Below are 24,138 nucleotides of genomic sequence, written 5' to 3' on the forward strand. Positions count from 1 at the left end.
CATTCTGTTGTCAAAAACACAATTTTTTCTTCTTTCATTTCTAATAAGAAAGAAGGGGGAGTGCAATTATTAAATGTAGTTTATTGAGGGAGCAAATAGGACTGACATAACAAATGACTGATCCAACATGTGGATGGTCAGATTTCCCTTATATGATTAATTGATTCTTGTAGATATTGTTTAGATTACTATGGGGAAATGGTTATTCATTCAGTGGACCAATGACCGCATAAAAGATCAGTTCATCAGCAGTTTGTTGATAGTGAAGCTCTATATATTAGATTTATATATAGCTATATATTATATATTAAATAGCTTAACTTTAAAACATTATAGCCTTTCAGGTGGCCCTGATGGAAAAGTTGCTTAATTTTTGACACGGAAGGAGGTAAATGGTATTTTTCTACTGTGATGATCATGTGGGCTCCTGCATAAATATTATCTCTAGCAATGCTGTTTCGCCTTATTATCTAATCAATGCAACAGAGACTGGTGACACTATGGATTTAGCATTCAGTTTATCATACTGAGCCTTCTGAAATGTGAACCTTCCCCAGAATGCTCAGTATCATGTTATTCAGTACAAAGTATAGCACTGCACCAAATTGTCCTTGCCTGGTGCAAGTACTGTAGGTTCAGGCAAACTGCAGTTGAGAGCCATAGATAACCTTAGGAGGCAGGCCTTTAGATCTGGTGGCCGTGCAGCCAATGCATCTGGATTCTCTATATAAACAGCAAAGCAATCTTCCCAGAATGCAACGAACCATAATATACTGTGCAATCAATGATGAATCAATAGAAATCATTAAATCAGATGTAGACCTACTTGGAAGAACAAAGACAAATTTTTGTGTGCACATGTTGGACAAGATCAATAGTTATCTCCCTGAATATTGAGTAAATATAGTGTAACATCAGTCTAGCTCTTACTAAAGAAGTCATGAATACAGTTATCTTTTTTTAATTGGACTTATTTAAGAGGATTTTCTTTGGCAAGTGAGCATTAAGAAAAATGAACCAGCATCTACTCAAAGGCATCTGCAATAAAATGTTATGTTTAATTAAGGTTTGATTTGATGGCTTTAGTTCAGTTCAGTGAACATGTTTGAACATAAAATGACACCATTACAGTTGTCACAATTTTGATGTATACAGGACTGAATAAAAAAATGCTGTAGAGAAGGCCATGGCCTTCAGCACTTTCAGCCTCATGTATACTTTCATGAGCCACTATGCTGCCATCTTAATTGCTTTAGCCCAGGAACAAATTGTCTGTACGTCTACTATTAAATCCATACAGAGTTATACAGTATGGTTAGCAGCAAGGTACAAATTACCTAATATTAAAAACAGAATGCTAATATATAAAAATGATAAACATGCTGTCTTGAAGTGGCAGTATACAAGCAAGACTAATTATATGCAAAGGAACAATAAAATATATATAGTATTATTACACTTCTTGCTTTTAAATGTGGTATTGTATATATTTTGTTTTCAATGTTATATTGGTACCTTTGCAAGTATGATCGTACGATTCGAAGTATGATCACACGATTCGAAGTAGGCTGAATTCGGCCCACTTCAACCCCAAAAAAACTTCAACCTCCATTAGATTAGTCTTTTTGAATTCGAAGTTCGAAGTTTTTTTTAACTTCGACCTTTGATAAATATGCCCCTAAGTGTTTCATAAATAGCTTTCTGTCTTTGTTGTGTTGTATGAGACAGCTTTGGCAAAGAAAATTAGAATCTTTTGAAATCTGAACAAATATAGGTACTTGGAAAGCTGCGTTCAAAAATATAATATAATTCAGTCTTAGTGTGTCATAAATAATAAGGCCAATAGAAAAGGTGACATTTGATGAAGACTGTAACAATTCATTACTGTTATTAATATTATTATTATTATTACTACAGCACTGACATTTTCTATCATTTATAGTGAATGTGAAAGAACATGTGCAGAAGAACACAATGCAAAAGGCAATGCTTAAAATAAATAAATACATTACAAAACACTTCTATAACTGAACTTTTAACCACCGGAGAGCTGGACCAGCTTTTTTGGTGATGCCTGTATTCCTCCTAATAATATAGAATGGTTCCAGCCAGTCCATGTACGAATAGCATGCAGCAGGTAAACGGAGTATGTATTAATATGGTTTAGTGTATATCTAGAGAAAGAAAGCTATAGTTTAAGTTATGAAGGGACAGATTACTTTGCCTTTTTTGAGTACCTGTATTTCCATCTTTTGGTTTGGGTTGTCTCTCTATCTTTTACCTTTGTGCATGGCTAGGCATGTCAGTGATACCAAAGGCATTTGCATCCAGAGCCAATTTATTTTGTACATAGTGTTGAAAATGAGTTGGAATATTGTAGCGTGATGTACAAGATTTGAGCACTATAGATTTTGTAGGAAAAGAATGAGGGAAAAAAAATAAGTGATTATATATACACAGAATAACCCTGATTCAAGAGACTGAATCAAAACACTTTGAATTTCATGAAAATTAAAAAATCTGAGAAAGACTGATTAGGACCAGGAAAATGGAGTAAATTCAGGAAAACTTTAAATCTGGTGGTGTAAAATCTGGTTCTACTGTAGTCAAACTTTAAAGGAGAAGGAAAGGCAAAACATAAATAGCCTTGTATCCAAAGTCTGGTGGACATAGAACATACTGATCATTGTTAAAGTTTTCTTCCTGATCTTCTGCACTGCAGTAGCAACTACGCTCTCAGAAAACTGCAGCGTGTGACTCAGGTGACGTCACGCTTTTTGCAGTCATCTTCCTCCCTGCTGCCCGAGGCAGCCTTGAGGCGCATTAGGCAAACTTTCTGTTTAATGCGCATGTCTTCGGGATCTGCCTTTCTCACAATCATCATTAATCCTTATGTCCACGCCCGCCATCCAATCAGATTAAGGAGATGCACTGGTATTTTCGTTTAATTATAGTGGGGACAGCAAATACTTATCTTCAAGCGCATGTGGTGCGCAGCGCTCCTGGGGTCAAGTTTTCTTTTTTCGCGCATGTGCAATAAGCGGATAAAGGAAAAGCAAGTGTTCTCTACCTTACCAACATGGCGCCTGCGTGCCAGAAAATGCGAGCTGAACAGGGACAGGGATTCTACGCGATTGGATTGCGATATGTGAGTTGCAACTACAGCGATTTAGGATGTCTTTGGGAGTGCATTACAGGGAGATAGGTAACGATTTTTGCCTTTCCTTCTCCTTTAAAGACTTGCATTACAGCAGTTGTTATAATAGAGTGTCCTTTTGACTGAATAGCCTCACATAGAGTAATGCAAATATGTATTCAACTGCTACCTCCCTAATCAGTTTACTCCATGTTCATGTATCATATTGTCTTATAACTCATATGTTTTCCTGATGAATGAGATACTAAAATGTCTGCACATTTCTATTAATGCCACATATGATATATGGACATTCTGCATGTATTGTTTATTCATTCTGATAATGTTTAAGGCTATGTCATGCCAGCTAGACATATTGTTAATGGCTGAAGCACATTATACAAATAACTCTTACACCTGGAGCAATAATAAATATTTAACTCTACAGTATATACTATATATACACAGAAGCAAGGGGATGTTTGAAGGTATATGCAGCCTTCATAGATTGTCCTTAAAGGAGAACTAAAACTTAACTAAAGAAGTAGTCTAGAAATGTTGTACATTATGTTTTGGGGTTCTGTACCAGCCCAAGGCAACCAACGCGCTTCAACAGTGAAGATCATCTTGCTGTAATCTTAGTGTAGATTATTGTGTAATTTTAGCTTGATGATATCACACTGTAATTGAATATCAGAAGGCTGAATATACAGTAATTTTGTATATTTGTTCTGTGATAGAAAAAAAAATCAGTGTTTAATTCTTTCATCTCCAGTTACAGGAAGAAAGATAAAAGAGCCATATTTTTAGCATGGGATAAGGTTTCCATTGGAGAATTATTTCGTATTTTAATGATCCTGCTGGTCTTATAGAGCTTGGGAAAAGTTGCATCAAGCAAATGTTCCTTAAGACATGGATATTTCTGGTTTACAGCTTTCCAAATTGATTGTCCAGCGATACATTAATAATGGTTGAGCAACAATGTTATATCCCCTTTAACTATTTGGTCCTGAAGAACTTTTAGTCTAGAAGAATAGGGACAAAACAAATGTAATATCTGAAATAACCAAATGTAACTTTAATTTTATTGTCTATATAATATTATATTTGTAGATTAAAATAAACCATATTTGTATATCACAGAGGTAGAAAAACAATCAATGAGAGGAAAAACCTGATCTAGATCCACAGTCAGTCATGTGTACTAAATGATAGAATCTTAAAACATTAACATACTTTACTTTAACATATTTGCTAGACTATAAATCTCATTTCCATATCTGGGCCCAGCTAGACTAGTATAATTTCACAATCAATTTGGCAATACATACATTATGCGAACAGTCTGAATGCTATAACAAGATATCCTAAGCACTAAATCAGAAATATACTATAAACCCAACAAAATAAATATGCAAAGCATTTTCTCAGGGATCCTTAATAAACAGAACCCTAGGATACAAATGGTTTGGTCAGTGCAATCCATACAATCAATACAACACAAACCATTACTTGCTGGAATTTACGGCACTGTTTGCTGGCAGAGTCAATTAACGCTGAAGTCATTTTCTTCACATCACTTACGCAGCCAATAAAACTGATGGAATTGAACACATCAGTTGAAGGACTGAAAACTTCTGGGCTGGTATTTATTAAGTTGCAGTAATTAGGGATGACTATAATGTAGGTTATATGAGGTGAATCAGTTATACCATGTGATATCTGCAAAATTAATTATATCATACAAATGGAAAGAGCTTGTTTTTAGGAATATGCACGTGGCCATATCATTCCGTAGGGTAAAAACTAACATACAACCTTGGGGGCAATAGCACAATTAAAATTACATTAGAGCTGGATTCATCAGAAATCAAACATAAATCTTATTTACTGTACTATCCATGGGAACCCTCTCTATTCCTTTATTCACTACCTGAACCTGTATGCTAACTTGTCAATGAATTTTCTAAATTAAAGGAAGAACAATTCCTGTACATTTCAGAAATCCAAATAACGTTAAAAAAACAAATTATAAATAAAATTATTAACACTATCATGTCATGGTTTAGAAAATAATCTTACTGTAAGTAATTTACCCCATTTGTAAGATAAGTAAAGCCAAGATGTTTTTTAGGGTTTTTTTTAGTATACATTCCCCCATATGTAGTAAAAGGCACTAATTCTGCCCAGTAGCAGTAACCCATAGCAGCCAATAAGAAGTTTTGCTTTTAAACAGGTACCAGTAAATCCTAGCTTCCGATTTGTTGCACCTGGGCAAACGTAGCGTCTTTTATTACATAACCTCACTTGTGTATAATCAAAAATGTTACTGTGATGCACACACTCACTGTACCCCTACTTACACCAGTCAAATACCATTCAACTATTTGTGAATTGCTGCCACCAGGGTAGTTTACCGGCTACCCAGCAGATCCCCTCCTAGTCCCTGGCAGTGAAATGGTTCTGCTCTATACCAAACACTCCAACACAAAGGTTAACTACTGTAAGCACACAAACTCTTTGCTAGCAGTTATGGGTTAATCAACATTCAAATATTAGTCTCCATGCATAAACTTGCAAGAAGGTTAGCTATAGTTCCACACACACACACAATGACCTAACATCTAATACTTTAACAAGTAGTCAGTGGTCTTGTGTTTCTTGAGGTTAAGGCAAATAGTGATCATGTTCCCAGCAGTACTGGAACCTCTACAGCATAATCCTGACTGAGGATTCCTCCCAGAATTTATGCTGAATTTGAGGAACTTTCCTAATTACTATGTTTGAAGTCTGTGGGGTAGCACAGACCTCCTGTTTTATAATAATTGTCATAGCAATTACCCTGCTGTAGTAATATAAGTGTAGTATTGCTATTCCCCATAATGATCTGTTTCGTTTGATATCAAATATTATAGCTACCCCATGAACACATAGCAAGCAATACATTCCTGCTAAACCCAATGTGGAAGGCCCGTTCAATGGACACCAATGGAAAACTCTTTGTGAACTTTAAGAATTTGATGGCTGCATAATTGTATGTAATACTGTTTGGCCATATTTTCATATTGATGGTTCAGTGGAGTCTAGGGGGGGTTATTTTTCAAACTCTGAAATGTTCTCACTTTTTTTTTGAAAACCACTCTGACCAAATATGCACAGACCCCCCCCCCTTTTTATTAATACAATTTTACAAATTTTTCTTGTGTGGAAAAAACTCAGAATAAAATTATAAAAAAATCGATTCCTATGATTTTTGAAGGATTTTGGGCTCAAACCTATGCTTTTTCAGGAACCCAGCGCAACTCACAAAATCTTCCAATTGTTAACAGGACATCTGCCATTTACTTTTACATGTTCTTGGCAGGTCTGAGTTGGAGTACTTTTTTCATCAGACTTTTAACACCATCAGACTTTAATAAATCCCCCAAAAAAATTTTCTCAGAAAAAATTGTATTTTCCCCTTAAAAAGTCTGACTAGAAAAAAATCAGAGTTTAATACAGTAAATAACCCCCTTGGTGTCTGTGGGAAACACAGAGTTTCCTTGTTAGCACCCAGTGTGAGAGCTATGCTAAATCTTATCTGGGGTTTTATACAAAAGGGCCTCCAAATGGATGCATAACTTCACTTGTGGTGAAGCACAGTTGTCCAGCATATTGTTAACCCTTATAATGCCAGCACAATACTGCTCTGGCATGACAGTTATATTTAAGACAAATGCAGCAAAAGCTTCTTTGAGAATGGTAGTAGGGGACAGTTTGAATCCAGTTACACAAAGTATTCCACAAAGAGAACATTCACTTTTTAAAGAATACATTTCTTCACTCCACTTCATTCTGTGATAAAATTCCTACTTGGTTTGTAGAATTTGGAATGCTAAAGCTGACCTGTTCCTGAGCTAGAACAGAAAAACATAGGCATCCAAGAAGGTCTTTAACAATTACACTTGGCAGTTTGCAAATAAAGAAGCATTTTAGTATTTAGCAATAGTCCAGCAACATCCTGTGAGTCAAGCTACAATGTAACTTCAGTTATGACCTATTTCATTGTCCTGATACTTGTGTTCTAGAAAGTATAATCGAAATGCAGTTCAACACTGACTGAGTGCCAAAGGTTACCTAACCCTGTACTAAAGCAATCCACTTAATAGCTCTTAAATGAATACCTGCAGAAGTGCCCATTGTACAAAGCCTATTGAAACAAGCTCCTCCAGTAGACATGCCTTAGTAATGACCCTTAAAGTTATATTAATTTTAATATAACTCCCAAGTCCAGAAAGCTGGTGTGTTCTTACAATGGGGATGCTTTCTATATAGCACATTGAATATCAAATTATAAGTATTATAACTAAGGTAAAAAGGCACCTGGGTTCATGAATTAAAGCATGTAATCTAACAAACAAAATGCCAAGTATAAATCTTTTATGCAGTGAGAGAAATTTCTTCCTATTTACTAAACTTCTTTGTGGTTCTGTTTTCTTGTGAAATTCATGAATTTAAATTGCATTCTAATCATTGTACACATCCACTCTGTTCATTACCTGTGAAATTGTTTCTGAACGAGCACTTTAGTATTTTGAATCAACAATTCCATTTCCAGGTGGGAAAGAAGAAGTTTAGAATGTCAATTGATGCTAAATATTTTCAATAGATTTTTTTCAAGGTAAGCTCTGGTAACTATGTAATGAAATCATTACTCTCATGCTGATAGCATAACATTTTTTTCTACATAGCAGAAGTTCTCCCTTGCCAACATTTACAAAATGTGTTACAAAGTTTAGTGCACCGGGGTAAATGTTGTGCCTTTTAATACATATATTTGACCTATGGATCTTTTCACATGATTCACTGTCCATTAACAAATATTCATAAATATTGTATTCAAAAATAGCACTTAGCCTGGGAAAATGGTCTCTTTGGCCAAATATGTATTATGTGGAACCTATTACACCAACAGTTTATTACAGCCGCACACTCCTGAACTTCAAGGACAGCAACCAGTGGTGTAACTACTAATATAATATAAATGCAAGTTATACGCTAAATGGCAGTGTGTTTTGAGTTCCCTTAATTGAGAAGGATCTAGGGTTTTTGTGGATAACAAGTTGTCTAATTCTGGGAAATGTCATTCTATGGCCACTAATGCAAATAAAGTTCTGTCTTGCATAAGAAAGGGCAGAAATGCAATGGATGAAAACATAACTTTTCCTCTTTATAGGTCCCTGTAAGGCCTCATCTGGAGTATGCATTGCAGTTTTGGACTCCAGTCCTTAAAGAAGGATATTAATGAGCTGGAGAGAGTGTAACTAAACTTGTTAGAGGAATGGAACACTAAAATTATGAGGGTAGACTGTCAAGGTTGGGGTTGTTTTCTCTGGAAAAAAAGATGCTTGAGAGGGGACATGATTAGATAACACTTTACAAGTATATTAGAGGCACTTACAGGGGGCATGATTACTCTTTACAAATACATTAGAGGCCATTGTAGACAGATAGGGATCTTGTTTCCCATAAAAAAGATCAAATAATCAAAAATACAATTACTAGTAATTCTAATTATGAATAACAACTATTAATAATACATTTATTTAACTTTTACTCTCCCAGTTAAGCCTACATATTGTTACAATAGGGAAAGGTTACACAGACAAAATATAAATAAACAAAAATAAAGTGATTTTGAATGAAGTAATGGTGTAATCAAAACAAAGAAACAGGTAAGCCCAAAATGACAAAAACATTTTTTTTTTATTTGTGCCATACTGTATTCCTGTAACCACATCCTACATTTAATTTTCATGAACCAAGGCATTCACTGGGTTTATTGAAATCCGTAGCTAACATTTTATTTGCCTTAAGACAATGGCACTGTAATTATAATACATATTAAAAGGAAATATCTACTGTATTTCATTCATGTTTTTCACCAGTGTGATATATTGTATTTCATTGCATGGAATAACCCCATGGTTTATTAGATTGGCCTCCATCTATTCCATATGCCACTGCAGTTCAGATTTGCTATTTAGCTGACCAAGCAAGGTTTATATGACTGTCTTATGAACCTTTCAGCAATCGCTGACATTTAGTTAATAATAGGGAGTTCCAGGAAATGCATTCTGCATGCATATTGTTGCTGGAAAAATTAAATTAAAAATCATTTTGCATACTGGTTATCTTTAGATGAAAAGGCAATATTTAATTTTCATGGTTCATGGTGGAAATTGCTATTCATCTTGCAGTTAGCTTGTGGATTCACTTTTGCAAAGCTGAACTAGGTTCTGTTAGATTGCTAACTGAATCAGGGGATGGATTAATATTCACCCTTCATGGCTTTTTATAAGGTCTTAGACCATATAGGATAAAATGAGAAATTTGGTTTCGATGAAATGCTAATGAAATCACAGCATTGCTAAGTGGATTTAAAGCCATTTGAGAAATAGAACTTGTGGTACATAGTGAGCATTGAGCCCATAGGAAACGTACTAGATATCAAGTGAACAAAACAAAGCTATGCAGTTTGTGCTTTAAAAACCATGACAACAACTGACCCCGCAATATATCATTAATAGTGAATTTTTCATGGCTTGCAAAATTCCCTGTGCTGTTTATATTTTACAATAAACACTGGCACACCATCAAATCTCAAAAGCAGTAAATCTTGTATGTAGTAATATTCTGTACATACACACCAAGGCCAAGACAGCACTTTTAGGATGAATAGAAATAATAGACCTTATTTAAACATAGCCTTACCTCAAACAGTATAAAAGGACAGGAAGATCTCTTTGGATTAAGTAGACATTGCATGTAGTTTTAAAATTTTGAAGCAAATACATCAAGGAGGTTCAAAGTTTAGTCCTCTACTTGTTAGACTAGAATTTCTATCACTGCCAGGGGGTGCTAGAAGTCCAAAAACAACTGTAATGTCTCATATACAAAACCAACTTTATCTAGGTCTGTTTCTAAATATGGAGTCCCAGGCTTTCTCCTCTGTATTTTCCTTCTCTTTTCTAGCTCTTAAAAAATTATTACATTTAAGTCATATATCCTTTACAAAGAACATTCAGTGCTTATTTGTGCTGATGCTAATTATGGCTTTTATCAAAGCTTCAAATATAATGTATTTTTCATGAATATAGTAATTTTAAAAAGATTAGTATGTGACCTCTGAAGCCCCAGAGATGAAGATATTCCAATATGAACCTACCTGGTGTGTTCAGCAGCCTTGCCATTCTGCAGGAATATGAGATGTACTGTTCACAATACTCAGCACTGCCGGTGATTGCAGAAACCTGTTCCATTGATGCACTATAATTCAAATTAAGAACAACTGGTTTCTCAAGGTTGGCAGCAACTATAGGGGTCTGTTGTGGAAGATCATGGAATAAGGTTGTCCATACTTTGTCCTCTGTTGGAAAGAGAAACCAAAGGTTCTTTGTTGGTTAGATAGGAGAGGTTGTGGTGTTAAAAAAAAGACTAAAAATACATTTTCTATCAATATTTATTTAGTCTATATTTCAAAAATAATTTAATAATTTCTAGAAAGCATTATATTTTTTTGTAAAATCCTGCATATAGAAAGACTTTCCAGACTGCATAGACAGCAAATAAAAGATACGTACTGTATGTGATAAAATAAACTTATCGTATAAAGTAATACAAAGTCTCAAGTTTGACAACCCATGGAAACTCATAGCAACCAAGACTAGTAGCAAGCAATAGAACATTTATTTAATTACCCCTTGAGTTTGCCCAGGGCCAGGTAGTAACTATACCAACCAAATAATCATCTACAGATCTAATCACCTATAACAATGAATTGGCAGATAGTATTTACAGGCCAGTGCACTGCTTAGAATTACATGTATTATTAGCTCTAATGAATCATTTATAAATGTTGATATTATTGGTCATTTAATTGCCTTAAAGGAGGTATAAGCCTTTCACAAATGTCCCCCAGTGTTCTCTAAACTATACAGGATCACCAACTTACCAATGAAGGCTCTTTATCCAGTTACAATCCTATATGCTCAAATGTACCTAGTTCCAGGTTTGTATGTTTGCATCTGATGCTTAAGGAATTCACCAGCTGTTAGCAATAGTGTTAAAATGTCATATTTTGTATTGGATTGGAAGGGAGAGGAAGGTACTGAGGGAGTGAGTCCTTCAGGAGAGGCTGCTATTGTGCACACAGACAAGAAGGAGTGATGAAGAAACATGGACTAGATCAGGGTGACAAGGCTAAAGAATCAAGGTCTGACAGGATATGGACTGAGTGGGAGTAGAAACAGGACTGAAGTGGGGAGGAGCGGGCGAAGACGCAGTGACTAGAAAGAGCAGGATGGTGCAGGTGAAAAGGCAGGGACTGGAACATGACTAGATTGGAGCAAGAATAGGAGCAGAAACAGAACAAGACTAGGACTCGGACTAGAGAACAATAACAGGTCATTGTGCAGGACTAGAACAGGAAACAACAGGACAAGAACATGACAAGGTGGAGACAGGAACCAGAGCAAGGATTGCCACAGTGATCTGAAGCATAGGCCAATGCTCCAGTAACAGCTGTAAGGTGGGCTTATAAAGGGCAGAGTAACCCCCCAACTGGCTGCTACGGTGGTGTAATGAAACCAGCCTATTGATCAGAAAAAGCAGCCAGGAGGTCCCTGGTTTGAACCCCAGCATAGCCTTACATCCTCCCCTCCTCACTTCCAGGTGTCTAAGAAACCCAGAATCTTAAATAAGAATATTTTGCTCTTGGGTTACTGCTGCACAGCAGACAAAATTACAAGCATACCCAGCAATTAATGGTGCTATGGGCAAAGCCAACACTAGGAGTGCCTGGAATGCAAACTGTGGTGTGGGCATAGCCATCCATGTGGGTGCCCAAGTCAGAGGCAAGGCTGTGGGCATAACCACTCTTGGGGTGCCTTGGTTTCAGGCAGGAAAGGGGCAGAGTCACCCTTGGGGGTGCCTGGAGTTCAGGCCAGAACAGTGGCAGAGCCACCCTCATGGGTGCCTGGGCTTTAAGCAGGCTCACATGAGGAGCCAACTTGAGGGGTGCCCAGTGCTTAGAGGATTCCCTTGTGTCTGGGAAGGCAACACCTGACAGAAGCCCCTCTACTCGATATGCAGGACATGTCGGAAGCCCCTCTACTCAGGGGAAAAGGACGTGGCAGGAACAACTCTCCTTGGGGCTCAGGACATGGAAGAAGTCCCTCTCTGGAGCAGAGGCCAGTGGTGGCTGCTGAGGGAGCCACCTCTTGAGCAAGAAACGCTTGCATGTAAGAGCCCTTATGCCTGCTTAAAGGAACAGCTCAGTATAAAATAAAAACTGGGTAAATAGATAGGCTATGCAAAATAAAAACTGTTTTCAGCAGCCTTATTGGTTGAATGAGGTCAGCCAGTTAGGGCAGACTCTGCACCCAGTCCACCTTACAGCCTGTGCTTGAGCATTGGCGTTTGTTTCAGAGCACTGTTGCAATTCCCTAGCTCTGTTTCCTTGCTCTGGTTCCTGTCTCCTTGCTCTGGTTTCTGTCTCCACCTTGTCTTGCTCTTGTCCAGTTGTGGTGAGGGGTAGGGAAAGCTTTTTCTTCGTGCTGGATTTGGCTGACCTAGAAGGAAAGTGGTCATGGTAACTCTGCAGATTCCCCCTTTCACCCCCCACTGTCAGTACAGCAGAATACTAGTAAGAACAGAAGTGAAGTTTTTATTACTTGTGAGTTCTGGGGCATTTATACATGAAATTGCCACCTTGCCACCCTGCTATGAATTCTGGGGATATTTATACATGGAATAGTCACTGTGGCATCCTGCTATGCATTCTGGGGTATTTATACATGAAATTGCCACTGTACCATCTGGCTGTGATTGTGTATTTACATAGCAACACAGTGGGGCTCATTTATTGATTGCGCCATCACAAGCGACACCGCAAATATATTTGCGTGTTATTGCGCTTATCACTTAGCTTTTGCGATGGCTTTTTTTATGCGCTTTGCGCAAAAGATTGGGCGTTTATATCGCAAACTATGCCGTGTTTGAGAGGGGCGTGTCTGGGGGCGTGGCTACAATGCGCTTGTACTGCGGCCGTCACAGAGTTGCGTCTATATATTCGCACATTTGCGCCTACACAACAGCACCACAATTTTTACGACAGCCTCTTGGTGGCGTAATAGTAACGCTCTTCAAAATAGCTGCGCTAGTTTGTTTGCATTTTTGCGATTCATGTTGATTGAATGTCAATTTTACTTATGTGTGCAGGGCAATACTGCTAAATTGGGTTCTGGCAATTAGTTTTGTTTTTCAGATGACAAATGCTGTGTCTATTACTCCAGTTTCTATTGAAAGCCTAACCTTTTCATATCTGAATCTATTACTGAAATCAATGCATGTTTGCTAGGGTAATTTGGACCCTAGCAAACACATTGCTAAAACTGCAAACAAGAGAACTGCTAAATAAAAAGCTAATTAAAACAAACTCTACAACTAATGGAAAATGATAACCACTAACCAAATGTTAAACTAAAAGATAACTCAAAGGAGAACAAGCAACCAGGTCTCGCCCCCAACATTTTAAAAGAGACCAAGGTTCCTTTAAGAGTTCCAGGATGCCGAAAAACCTTTGGAAGCAAAGAAATATTTGCGTAAAAATAAACGCAGGTGGGGCACATTGAACACAATATGCGCGATAGGTAGCGCAACTAAAATAAGATGTGCGTTCATACATGCGCACAACTAAGTCTTACCTTTGCGGACTTCCAGAGCGCACAATCTATTATAAGCATTGCGACAACTGAGACGCAGTTCCGCGCCGTCTCAACTGCCTGCGTCTACAACAGCGCACAATCGCACTTTTTAAGGTATCTTGCAGGGTTGTGCGTAACATTAATAAATACTCGCATGCTCTGCAAATATCAGACCTCTGCGCTCTTTTTAGCGCTGCGCTGCGTTAATAAATGAGCCCCAGTAAGTTAGATTGAAAAAAAGACATGTCCATCAAGTTCAACCTTTAAACTCTATTTTAACCTGACTAACTGCTAATTGATCCAGAGGAAGGCAAAAAAAAACCCATTTGAAGCCTCTCAAATTTGCCTCAGATGGGGAAAAATTCCTTCCTGACTCCAACATCAGACCAGTCCCTGTATCAACTTGTACTATGAGCTATAATCCATAACCCTGTATTCCCTCCCTTGCTAAAAAGTCATCCAACCCCTTCTTAAAGCTGTCTAATATATCATCCTGTACGACTGATTGAGGGAGAGAATTCCACAGCTTCACAGCTGTCATAACTATAACCTGCCTATCCTTCTTTGCACTCCCCCCACAGCCCGTATTGGAGACACTGCTTCCTACTCCCTCTACACTAGCCCCTGTCAGATCCTCCTTTCCTCCCCCACGTTTGCCACTGTCCTTGGTGCTATTGATGAAATTACCACTGCGCCATCATGCTATGAGTTATAGGGGTGTTTATATATGAAATAGTCACTGTGCCATCTTGCTATGAGTTATAGGGTATATATACATGGAATTGCCACTGTGTCATCTGGCTGTCATTTCTGGGGGTATTTATACATGAAATTGTCAATATGCCATCCTGCTGTGATTTCTGGGGGTATTTATACATGAAATAGTCACTGTGGCATTCAGCTATGGACTTGCATAGAGAGGGTTATGGTATTAAAGGTAATAGACATTTATGGGATGTTGGAGGAGGTAAACGGACCATTTCCATTTTAGATTAGTTTAATTTAAGGCAAAGTTAAGACAACCAAAAAGATCTAGGTTGAGATTGGGATTAGAGAGATACATTTTAGAGTCATCAGCCTGGAGGCAGTAATGGAAATAATATGAATTAATACATTTAACAAGGGATACAGTATATAAAGGAAACAATATTAAAAGGAGTGATAAGGTATAAGGTAGGGTAGAAGATTATACTCTTATTTTAGTAGACCCTAAAAGAAAGATTTGACATTGCAGTGTCACAGAAGCCAAGAGAATAGCAGGACTGGCGAATTAGAGGGTGAATGATTATGTCAAAGCTGCAAAGAGATCTAGAAATGTTAGAAAGGAGAAGCTGTCTTAACATTTGTAGATAACCAGTTATTTGGGAGTTGTGTAGTAGAGCAGTTTATCTGGCGGTAGGGGTTTTAAAAAAGACATAATCCAAGAGAAAGCAGGTCAGTTAGCAAAGAGGTTAACAAGAAACTAAATGGGGTAATATTGGTCAATAATGTAAAAATTCCCTCGCAATTAGAATAAATGTTCGCAAAATTTAAAATTTTGCTTGCAAGCACTTTGCCCCTGAAATCGATGAATAGACAGCACCACACATGAGATTTATTCTTAAAAGGCCTTTATTCCATAAGGGCTTGGTTCAGGACAGAAAAACAGCTCGGTCCTGAACCAAGCCCTTTTGGAATAAAGGCCTTTTAAGAATAAATCTCATGTGTGGTACTGTCTATTCATCGATTTCGTTCAAAGAACAGGTGGAAGTGGCCACTTGAGACTTGCACCCTCATCTAACATACCCTAAGGGTGAGTGCTGACTTCTAATGTAGATTAAGCACTTTGCCCCTAACATGACAGTAGGATAGTGATTGCACATTTTATAGTTTTCGATAGTGTGCAGTGTATGTAATAATATTTAATGAAAAGGTTGTTACATTTGCTCCAAAAATGTATGCCACCTTCAAGCAGGTGTTAAAGGTTTGCAATGTACAATTAAGATTGCCCCCCCGCCAATGTCTGGACACTGTAGCCATAGATACAGGGTATCTCTAAAGGAAAGAGAGAGGGCATCAGAGATGGCTGAAGTATATGAGAATGGTCAAAAATTTAAGTTTTTTTCAGAAATAAATCAATATGGCTAATGTGTGAGTGCTACAATCAGGTATCTATGGTGATTTAGTATTAGGTATCTAGTTTTTATAGCTTTTATATCTAGGAAGATTTACTGTAAGTGCCATGTTGATATGTGTGACATGAGGACAACTCCTGCATTCTCTACTTACTGTATGTATAATATTAAAGAATGAATAAGTAATTGATAGTAAGTGTTGTTACCTGTCATGTTGCAGAAAACCTTTAGAGGCCCTAATGGACCACTGCCATCTGGATCAATCCAATACCACTCTGATGATTTTCCAAGGTGCTTGTAGGCTTCACAGGAAAGTTCATATATAGCTGAAAAATGCATAATTTATTAAAATAGATATTGTAAGAATTTAATTTAAATCATTAATTAAAATTATATGGTTATCACCATTTGCAACCAGTTAATGCTTGTACACATGGATGGTCCTATTTTTGCTTACCAATTTTATTTCAGAGCGGTTAACCACTGACTTTTAATTACTCTATAAAAGGGTAACATGGTAGGGTAGCTGGTGCTCAATCAGCATGGGACCATTGCCAATTGTATTCAATTTGAATTCTCTTTAGAACAGAATTTTTCTGTCCCTCTGGGGCAGCCTGGAGAACCTCAGTTTTGGTAATCTCCCAGATTCCAGATATCTGAAGCGAAGCTACTGGTCTGATTGGAAGCAGCAAGGTTAGATCACACTTCATAGCCCTTTGTAAGTGTTTTTTCTACACATTTTTAATTAATTGGTTCAATGAAACACACTAAAGACAGTTTTTATTTTTTTGTATGAACATTTTCTTACTGCCGGCCTTAGCTTAAAATCTTGACTCTATGTACATACATACTGTATACCATATGTTATTTAACTTGGGTTTAATGGCAGTGACCTACGATTTATACCTGAAAGGTTTTTATTTAGGTCATAGTACTACAGAACATTACAACTTATTTCTTCCTATTGTTCGGCAGGCAGAATGTTAAACTTCAGAGCTGCAGAGAATACCCATGAGCTGCAAATGTTCATTTCCTCATTCTGAAGGTACTCATTGTTGTAACAAGAAATACCCAAAAAAGAGTTGAAGTTTCTATTTTATTCTCAAAAGCTTAGTTTCCTACAAACATCAGTTATCTGATAATGCTTTTCACATTGCTATGTTCTGGAACAAAGGCTAATACAGCACAATATTCTACTACAGGTATGGGACCCTTTATCCACAAACCATTTATCCAGAAAGCTTCGAATTATGGAAAGGCCATCTCCCATAGACTCAATTTTATCCAAATAATCAAAATTTTTAGAAAAGGTTTTCTTTTTCTATGTAATAATAAAACAGTACCTTGTACTTGATCTCAACTAAGATATAAGTATTCTTTATTGGAAGTGAAACCAGCCCATTGGGTTTATTTAATGTTTACACAATTTTCTAGTATGCGTAAGGTATGAAGATTCAATTTACTGAAAAAGATCTGTTATACCTCTCTCTCCCCAATTTCATGCTGAAAGATCAGGAGGAGGGTGATAAAAAAAAAAAGTACAAGGCGGCAGGTCTGGACTGAGAATCAAAATAAGGATCAAATTCTTACTTTACAGTCAATGTGCTTGGTCTGGGACAGTGCAGGGGATCACTTATACCTTAGGAAAAATGACATAGTGAGTGACACCCACAGTGAATAAGACTTTTCACGTTTTAAATTTCGGCCAGCTATAATAGGGAAGTTTTATATAAGGCTTATATCTCCTTCACATACATGTTGGGGCCCATTTACTTAGCTCGAGTGAAGGAATAGAATAAAAAAAACTTAGAATTTCGAATGATTTTTTTGGCTACTTCGACCATCAACTACGACTTCGACTTTAACAATTCAAACTAAAAATCGTTCGACTATTCGACCATTCGATAGTCGAAGAACTGTCTCTTTAAAAAAACCTTCGACCACCTTCTTCGCCACCTAAAATCTACCGAAGTGCAATTAATTAATTAATTACTTAATTAATTAATTAGTTAATTAAGCCTCAATATTCGACCCTATGTAAATCTGCCCCATTGTGTATTGTAAATTGATTTGATACAATTTTTCCTTTAAATTGGTTGCAGAAATTGTTGTAGAGATATATGAAGAGGATAACTTTTCATTGGACATGTCTATACCAATAGTTTCTATAGAATCAAGGATCATAGTACATATATGGGATCCATTATCCGGAAGCTCATTATCCAGAAAGCTCTGAATTATGGAAAGGCCATCTCCGAAAGACGCCATTATAATTAAATAATGCAATTTTTTTTCTCTGTAGTAATAAAACAGCACCTTGTACTTGCTCCAAGCTAACATATATGTAATTAATACCGGAAGCAAAACCATCTTATTGGAATTATTTAATGATTTTCTAGTAGAGTTAATGTATGAAGAAACCCCAGGTCTTGAGCATTCTGGATAAAAGGTCCCATACATGTACTATACTGTATCCCTATCTGTCTTGATGTAAAGTTAAATCATAATCATCATCTACCGCCTCATGAGAATAGATGGGTCCAGTTAGAGACGCTTTTAGCACATCCCACGGACCTGTCATTTTATCTGTGGGCGGATAAAACACAAATTAAGTCTGTCCCCGTGATTAGCTCTGTGCTGAAACACACCATTTGGACATGGCATGACAGCCGAGGGAAATTTCAACCGGCCGGATCTCATAGTATTCTCACTCCATTACACAATAACCCGCTTTTTCTCCCTGGCTATGCTACTCCGGCGTTTCAATGGTGGAAAGCAAATGGCATCAATAGAATACAAGATATGTTACTGACTATGGGTGTTAAATCATTTCAGTATTTACAATTTGTAAAATCTATGCCAGAGAGCGAAACTTATAGATATTCACAGTTACTGCACTTCATTCGTTCTGTTGACCCCTCCTTCAAGTCTAGACCTCCAACTCTGTTAGAAACCTGCTCTCAACGAGCTGGGAAACTGCAAGGTACTATTTCTTTACTATATAAATATTTAGTCTCCACGGATGTGGAAAAGCCCCTTAAATATATGCTAGATTGGGAGAAAGATTTGGGGCGTTCTATATCTCAGCATGAATGGTCACTAATTTGGGATACTGTTTCCAAGATATCCCTTAATACTGCCATTAAAGAATCTACATATAAAGTACTGATGCGTTGGCACCTCACACCGGCAAGGAAACATCGCTTTGATCCTTCCACTCCCGATTCTTGCTTCAGGGGTTGTACAGCAGTTGGGGATTATCTGCATATCTGGTGGACATGTCCTGTGGCAAAGCAGTATTGGGCAGAAGTTTATAGCCTACTTGAGCGAGTATTTCATACGCATATAGTCCCTGAGGCCACTATGACTCTTTTAGCCTGCCCATCCAAAGGCCTCACGAAGCTCGAGAATACCTTGATGGGACAAATCTTAGCTGCCGCACGAACCAATTTAGCGAAACACTGGCTGCAACACACTAAAGATGTTCATGCCGTAATTGCAAGAATTACCCAAACACAGAATCTGTTGTATTTAACGGCTTTATTAGAAGACAGGGTAGAGAAACATACACAAATTTGGGCCCCATGGAATGTGTTTCTACAACCTTGAGTAAAACAATGCTTTTGATGTATGTTATACTGAATGAAGTTGTACTGATGTGAACCAGTTGAAATGTTCTGTACTGAAAATGATATTTACATTATTCTCTGTCAATGTATCTAATTTTGAAAAATAAAAGAGATTATAAAAAAAAATCATAATCATCATCTGACTAATTTTTTTGTTTACATTACAAAAGGCCTGGAAACTGAAACTACTAATCATTGTGTATACAGTTTAGGCAAATACTTGTAATTTTTTATATTCCAGGGCACAATTGCCACATATTTCAGGTGAGAAAAGCAATCTTTTATTAAATATTTTTTTTTTGGTCCTCCATAATTACAGCACACAGAAGTGACTTATGTGCTTGGTTAAATTTCAATAGTGGTGGATTTAAAAAAAAAATTATTCGTTGGAAAACAGGAACAAGAGGTTAGTGAACAGTTATAGCATACATTGTGCAGTGCGTTGCAATAAGAAATGATTTTCTGATGTATTACATATTTCAACATCTGAGTATAATGTATTTAATAGCATAGCAGTGGTATATCATACTAAGACATCAGTTTTATTAAAGTGCCAAAAGCAGAAAAGTGCCAGAAAATCCGTAAGAGCTAGTTTACTAATCTATCACCAGAAATGTCGACAGACATAGACAAAAATGTTGCCAGTTACTGTATGTGACAATAAGACAGAAATTGTATAGTTCAAGAGTATAGTCAGTTTATTTTTAAACATAAGCAGCCAAAACTAGTGATTGCACTGAGGAAGAATGATGCCTATAAATATATTTTTAGTGAATTTATTAAGAAAAATTATTATAATAGAAAAATATTTTATTCCTGATAGTACTTGATTAGCCATAAGTACATTTAATAATACATTATAAACATATATATATATATATATATATATATATATAAATATATATATATAGTGAATAAAGTACCCCCTTTTGTAAAATATAAGGATATTATAAGTTACCGAGGAGTTTCATGACCATATAAAAACACGAGGCCGAAGGCCGAGTGTTTTCATACAGGTCAGGAAACTCCGAGGACCTGGGAGGTCCGAAACGTTGCCTTTATATGCTATGGGCTACACAATAAATCTGCACTTGAGCACTTATGCAAGACTAACAGTGTGCTGCTGGTAATTTCTTGGAGTATTGATGTGACCCTTCGACAGGATTGGGGTCTTCCGGTTCAGCACCTGGCACAACAACTGTGAGATGAGTTGGGAGGTGAGCGCTCCATATTTGTGATTGTAATGCTTTTAAGAGGGGCTTGGATGATTTCTTGGACAATCATAATATCCAAGGCTATGATGATAATACAATCTACAATTAGTATAGATATATTTAAGGAATATATATTTTATATATGGGAGTGTGTACAGTAGGTTGGTATAAGTATGTCTATAGTATGTGCATTGGTGTTTATTTGACCTTTTTTCAACCCAAAATACCTATGTAACTTTGTAAATATATGAAAGAATTGCAGTGATCCAATATAACTGTACTTGTGCACAAGACCCAAACTAGCTGAATCAATTAGTTTAATTTGCTTATGTTTTTTTTTTTAATTCAATGTTACGTAATCACTGTATTGTCCAAAAAGTAATTAACCAAGAGAATCTGGAATACAAGAATGAATATTTGGGAACTTGCAGTTTACAGTTTTCATTGCAATGAAATACAAAGAGGGGAAAAAAGTGTATTAGAAAGGCAGGGGTTTGAATTGTTTGTTACAATCGATGTGCTCCACTAAAGATTACTTTTGTTTTTTTTTTTACCAGCTGCAAAACTCTGATTAGGGCTCAGTATTAATTTAATGACTAAACCTCTTGCCTTTTCTTCTACCCCTGGTATGCTATACATAATTACTTCCATAAAGCCCGCTGACACCTCTCAACATGAAACATCACAGTATATACTGCTTCTACCAGCTTATGAATTACTCTTGAAAGAAGCTGGAACATGAACGCCTATCACAAGCTATTGACCTGCTTTATTTTTAAAAAGTTAAAACTCAATGTTATATACCGTATATACTCGAGTATAAGCCGAGTTTTTCAGCATCCAAATGTGCTGAAAAAGGCTACCTCGACTTATACTCGAGTCAGTGGGCAGTAGCTGAGATTGCAGTCACCTATAATCATTCCTATACCAACAGTTCGCTTGGGGAGAGACTGCAATATCACACAGTGCCCTTTGTTGGTTATATAAAAGAATACCAGTGCGCCCTCTGTTGGTTATATGAAAGAATAACAGTGCACCCTCTGTTGGTTATATGAAAGAATAACAGTGATTGCAATATCACACAGCGCCATCTGTTGGTTATATGAAAGATTAATCGTGACTGCAATATCACACAGTGCCCTCTGTTGGTTATATGAAAGAATAACAGTGAATGCAATATCACACAGCACCATCTGTTGGTTATATGAAAGATTAACAGTGACTGCAATATCACACAGCGCCCTCTGTTGGTTATATGAAAGATTAACAGTGACTGCAATATCACACAGCGCCCTCTGTTGGTTATATGAAAGAATAACAGTGACTGCAATATCACACAGTGCCTTCTGTTGGTTATATGAAGGATTAACAGTGATGGCAATATCACACAGTGCCCTCTGTTGGTTATACGAAAGATTAACAGTGATGGCAATATCACACAGCTCCCTCTGCACATGGTAGTGGGACAGTGGGACAATGCACACAGTAATCCTTTTGGCAATTTTCTGTCTCCATCAACTTTGCAAAGAAGTCTGGTTGATTGCTGGGGGGGTCGCTTTGGCGGAATGTGCGCTGCTGGGAGACAGGGCTGTAGTTGTGTCTAGGCTTATACTCAAGTCAATACGTTTTCCCAGTTTTCGTAGGTAAAATTAGGTACCTCGGCTTATATCAATACTGGAGGCTTCCCAGTAAAACTTTCTTGATTGTCAGGAATACTTTGCTAGCAGTCAGGAGTATTTTAACATAAATAACACATTTTATTGAGCCTGACACCTGCATGACCTATAAAGTGATAGTGGCCATCCAAATGCTCTCTTCCCAAATAAAATAGTATGTGAGCAGAACAGACCAGGATAACTATTTTCTAAGCCAGAAAAAAACATTTTTTTCCAGCATGGGAAATAAATTGTTAAATACAAATGGGCCATTATTGCTCCATAAAAGTTTCTGTATGGTAATAAATCAGACCAGTGATTTCATGTGATCTACATTGATGTACACTGGGCATAAACCTTCTAACTTTGGAAATTTGGAGAGCATGAACAGCACCCAACTAGTAATGAGCGAATAAATTTGCCTGTCACGAATTTGTGGCGAATTTCTGCATTTCGCTGCCTGCATCCAAAAATTTTGGACGCACGTCCAAAAAGTCGCTAGCTGACGCCCATTGACTTTAATGCCAGCGGCAAAATTTACGTTATAGACTTTTCGAACGCGCATCCAAAATTGGACGCGGGTGTCAATTATGATTTTCACTATTTTTTCTCAAATTTTTCACTATTTTGAAAATTTTGTGGGAAATTTGTGAATTATTAAACGGGAGAAATTTGTCCATCACTGAACCCAATCCATAATCCACTATCCATATATGTAAAACAGAATCATACTATACAGGGGCTGATTCATCAGACAGTGATATGTATTGATTCTCTGACCAAAACAGCCCTTATTTCCATTCTTATAGGAGAACTAAACCCTAAAAATTAATATGAATATAATCTCATATTTTATATATATTAAACTTATTGAACCAGCCTAAAGATTCAGTATCTCTATAATGTTAATGGTCTACTCTAGGCCTTCAAAGTTGTCACAGGAGATTCCCATCTTGAATTTTGTTAGACGTGTTAGTGGCACACACATGCTCAGTGTGCTTTCAGCAGCTGTTGAGAAGCTAAGCTTAGGGTTCATTACAACTCATCATGGAGAAAATGAGGTTTGCCTGTCATATAAGCTGATGCTACAGGGCTGATTATTAAATAATGATGCTAATTGCACTGACTTCTGAGCTGACATGTAGCAATAATTATTTACTAATCACCCTCAGCCCTATATTCAGTATATTGTGTGTCAGTCCCTAAGCTCAGTAAGTGACAGCAGCACTGAGAGTGAATCAATAGAAAAGAATGTGTGAAGCTACAGGGTCATCTTTGGAGGCACAAATCTTTACTGCTAAAGGGCTGTGGTTGCCTTGGGATGGTACAGAAGCTCAAGAATATACAACATTTGTTAGTTAACATTTTTAGTTAAAAGGGAACTAAAGTCTAAAATAGAATAATGCTAGAAATGCTGTAATTAGTATATTAAAAATAAAGATGCACTTAGTGCACCATAAGCCTAATAGAACAAATGACTTATGATTTCAAAGTTGGCCACAGGGGGTCATCATCTTGTAACTTTGTTAAACCATCTTTGCAAGACCAAGACCATGCACATGCTCAATGTGGTCTGGGCTTCTGTTGGGAGGCTAATCTTAGGGATCGTCATAAATTATCAAAACAACACAAGTCATGAAATATA

At 37.0% G+C, this 24,138-nt stretch overlaps 1 protein-coding gene across 1 annotated transcript in view; it reads right to left on the reverse strand.

Moving 5' to 3' along the window:
• LOC108719696 (contactin-associated protein-like 2) overlaps nucleotides 1–24,138 on the reverse strand; it is a 1,103,988-nt gene that overhangs the window by 282,083 nt on the left and 797,767 nt on the right. The window contains exons 12-13 of the mRNA XM_041567571.1: nucleotides 16,202–16,321; nucleotides 10,344–10,544 (exon numbers count right to left, since the gene is read on the reverse strand). Of these exons, the coding sequence (XP_041423505.1) occupies nucleotides 10,344–10,544; nucleotides 16,202–16,321 (321 nt within the window). The remainder of the gene's footprint in view (nucleotides 1–10,343; nucleotides 10,545–16,201; nucleotides 16,322–24,138) is intronic.

Source organism: Xenopus laevis, chromosome 6S (genome assembly GCF_017654675.1).
Source record: "Xenopus laevis strain J_2021 chromosome 6S, Xenopus_laevis_v10.1, whole genome shotgun sequence".
Taxonomy (NCBI): domain Eukaryota; kingdom Metazoa; phylum Chordata; class Amphibia; order Anura; family Pipidae; genus Xenopus; species Xenopus laevis.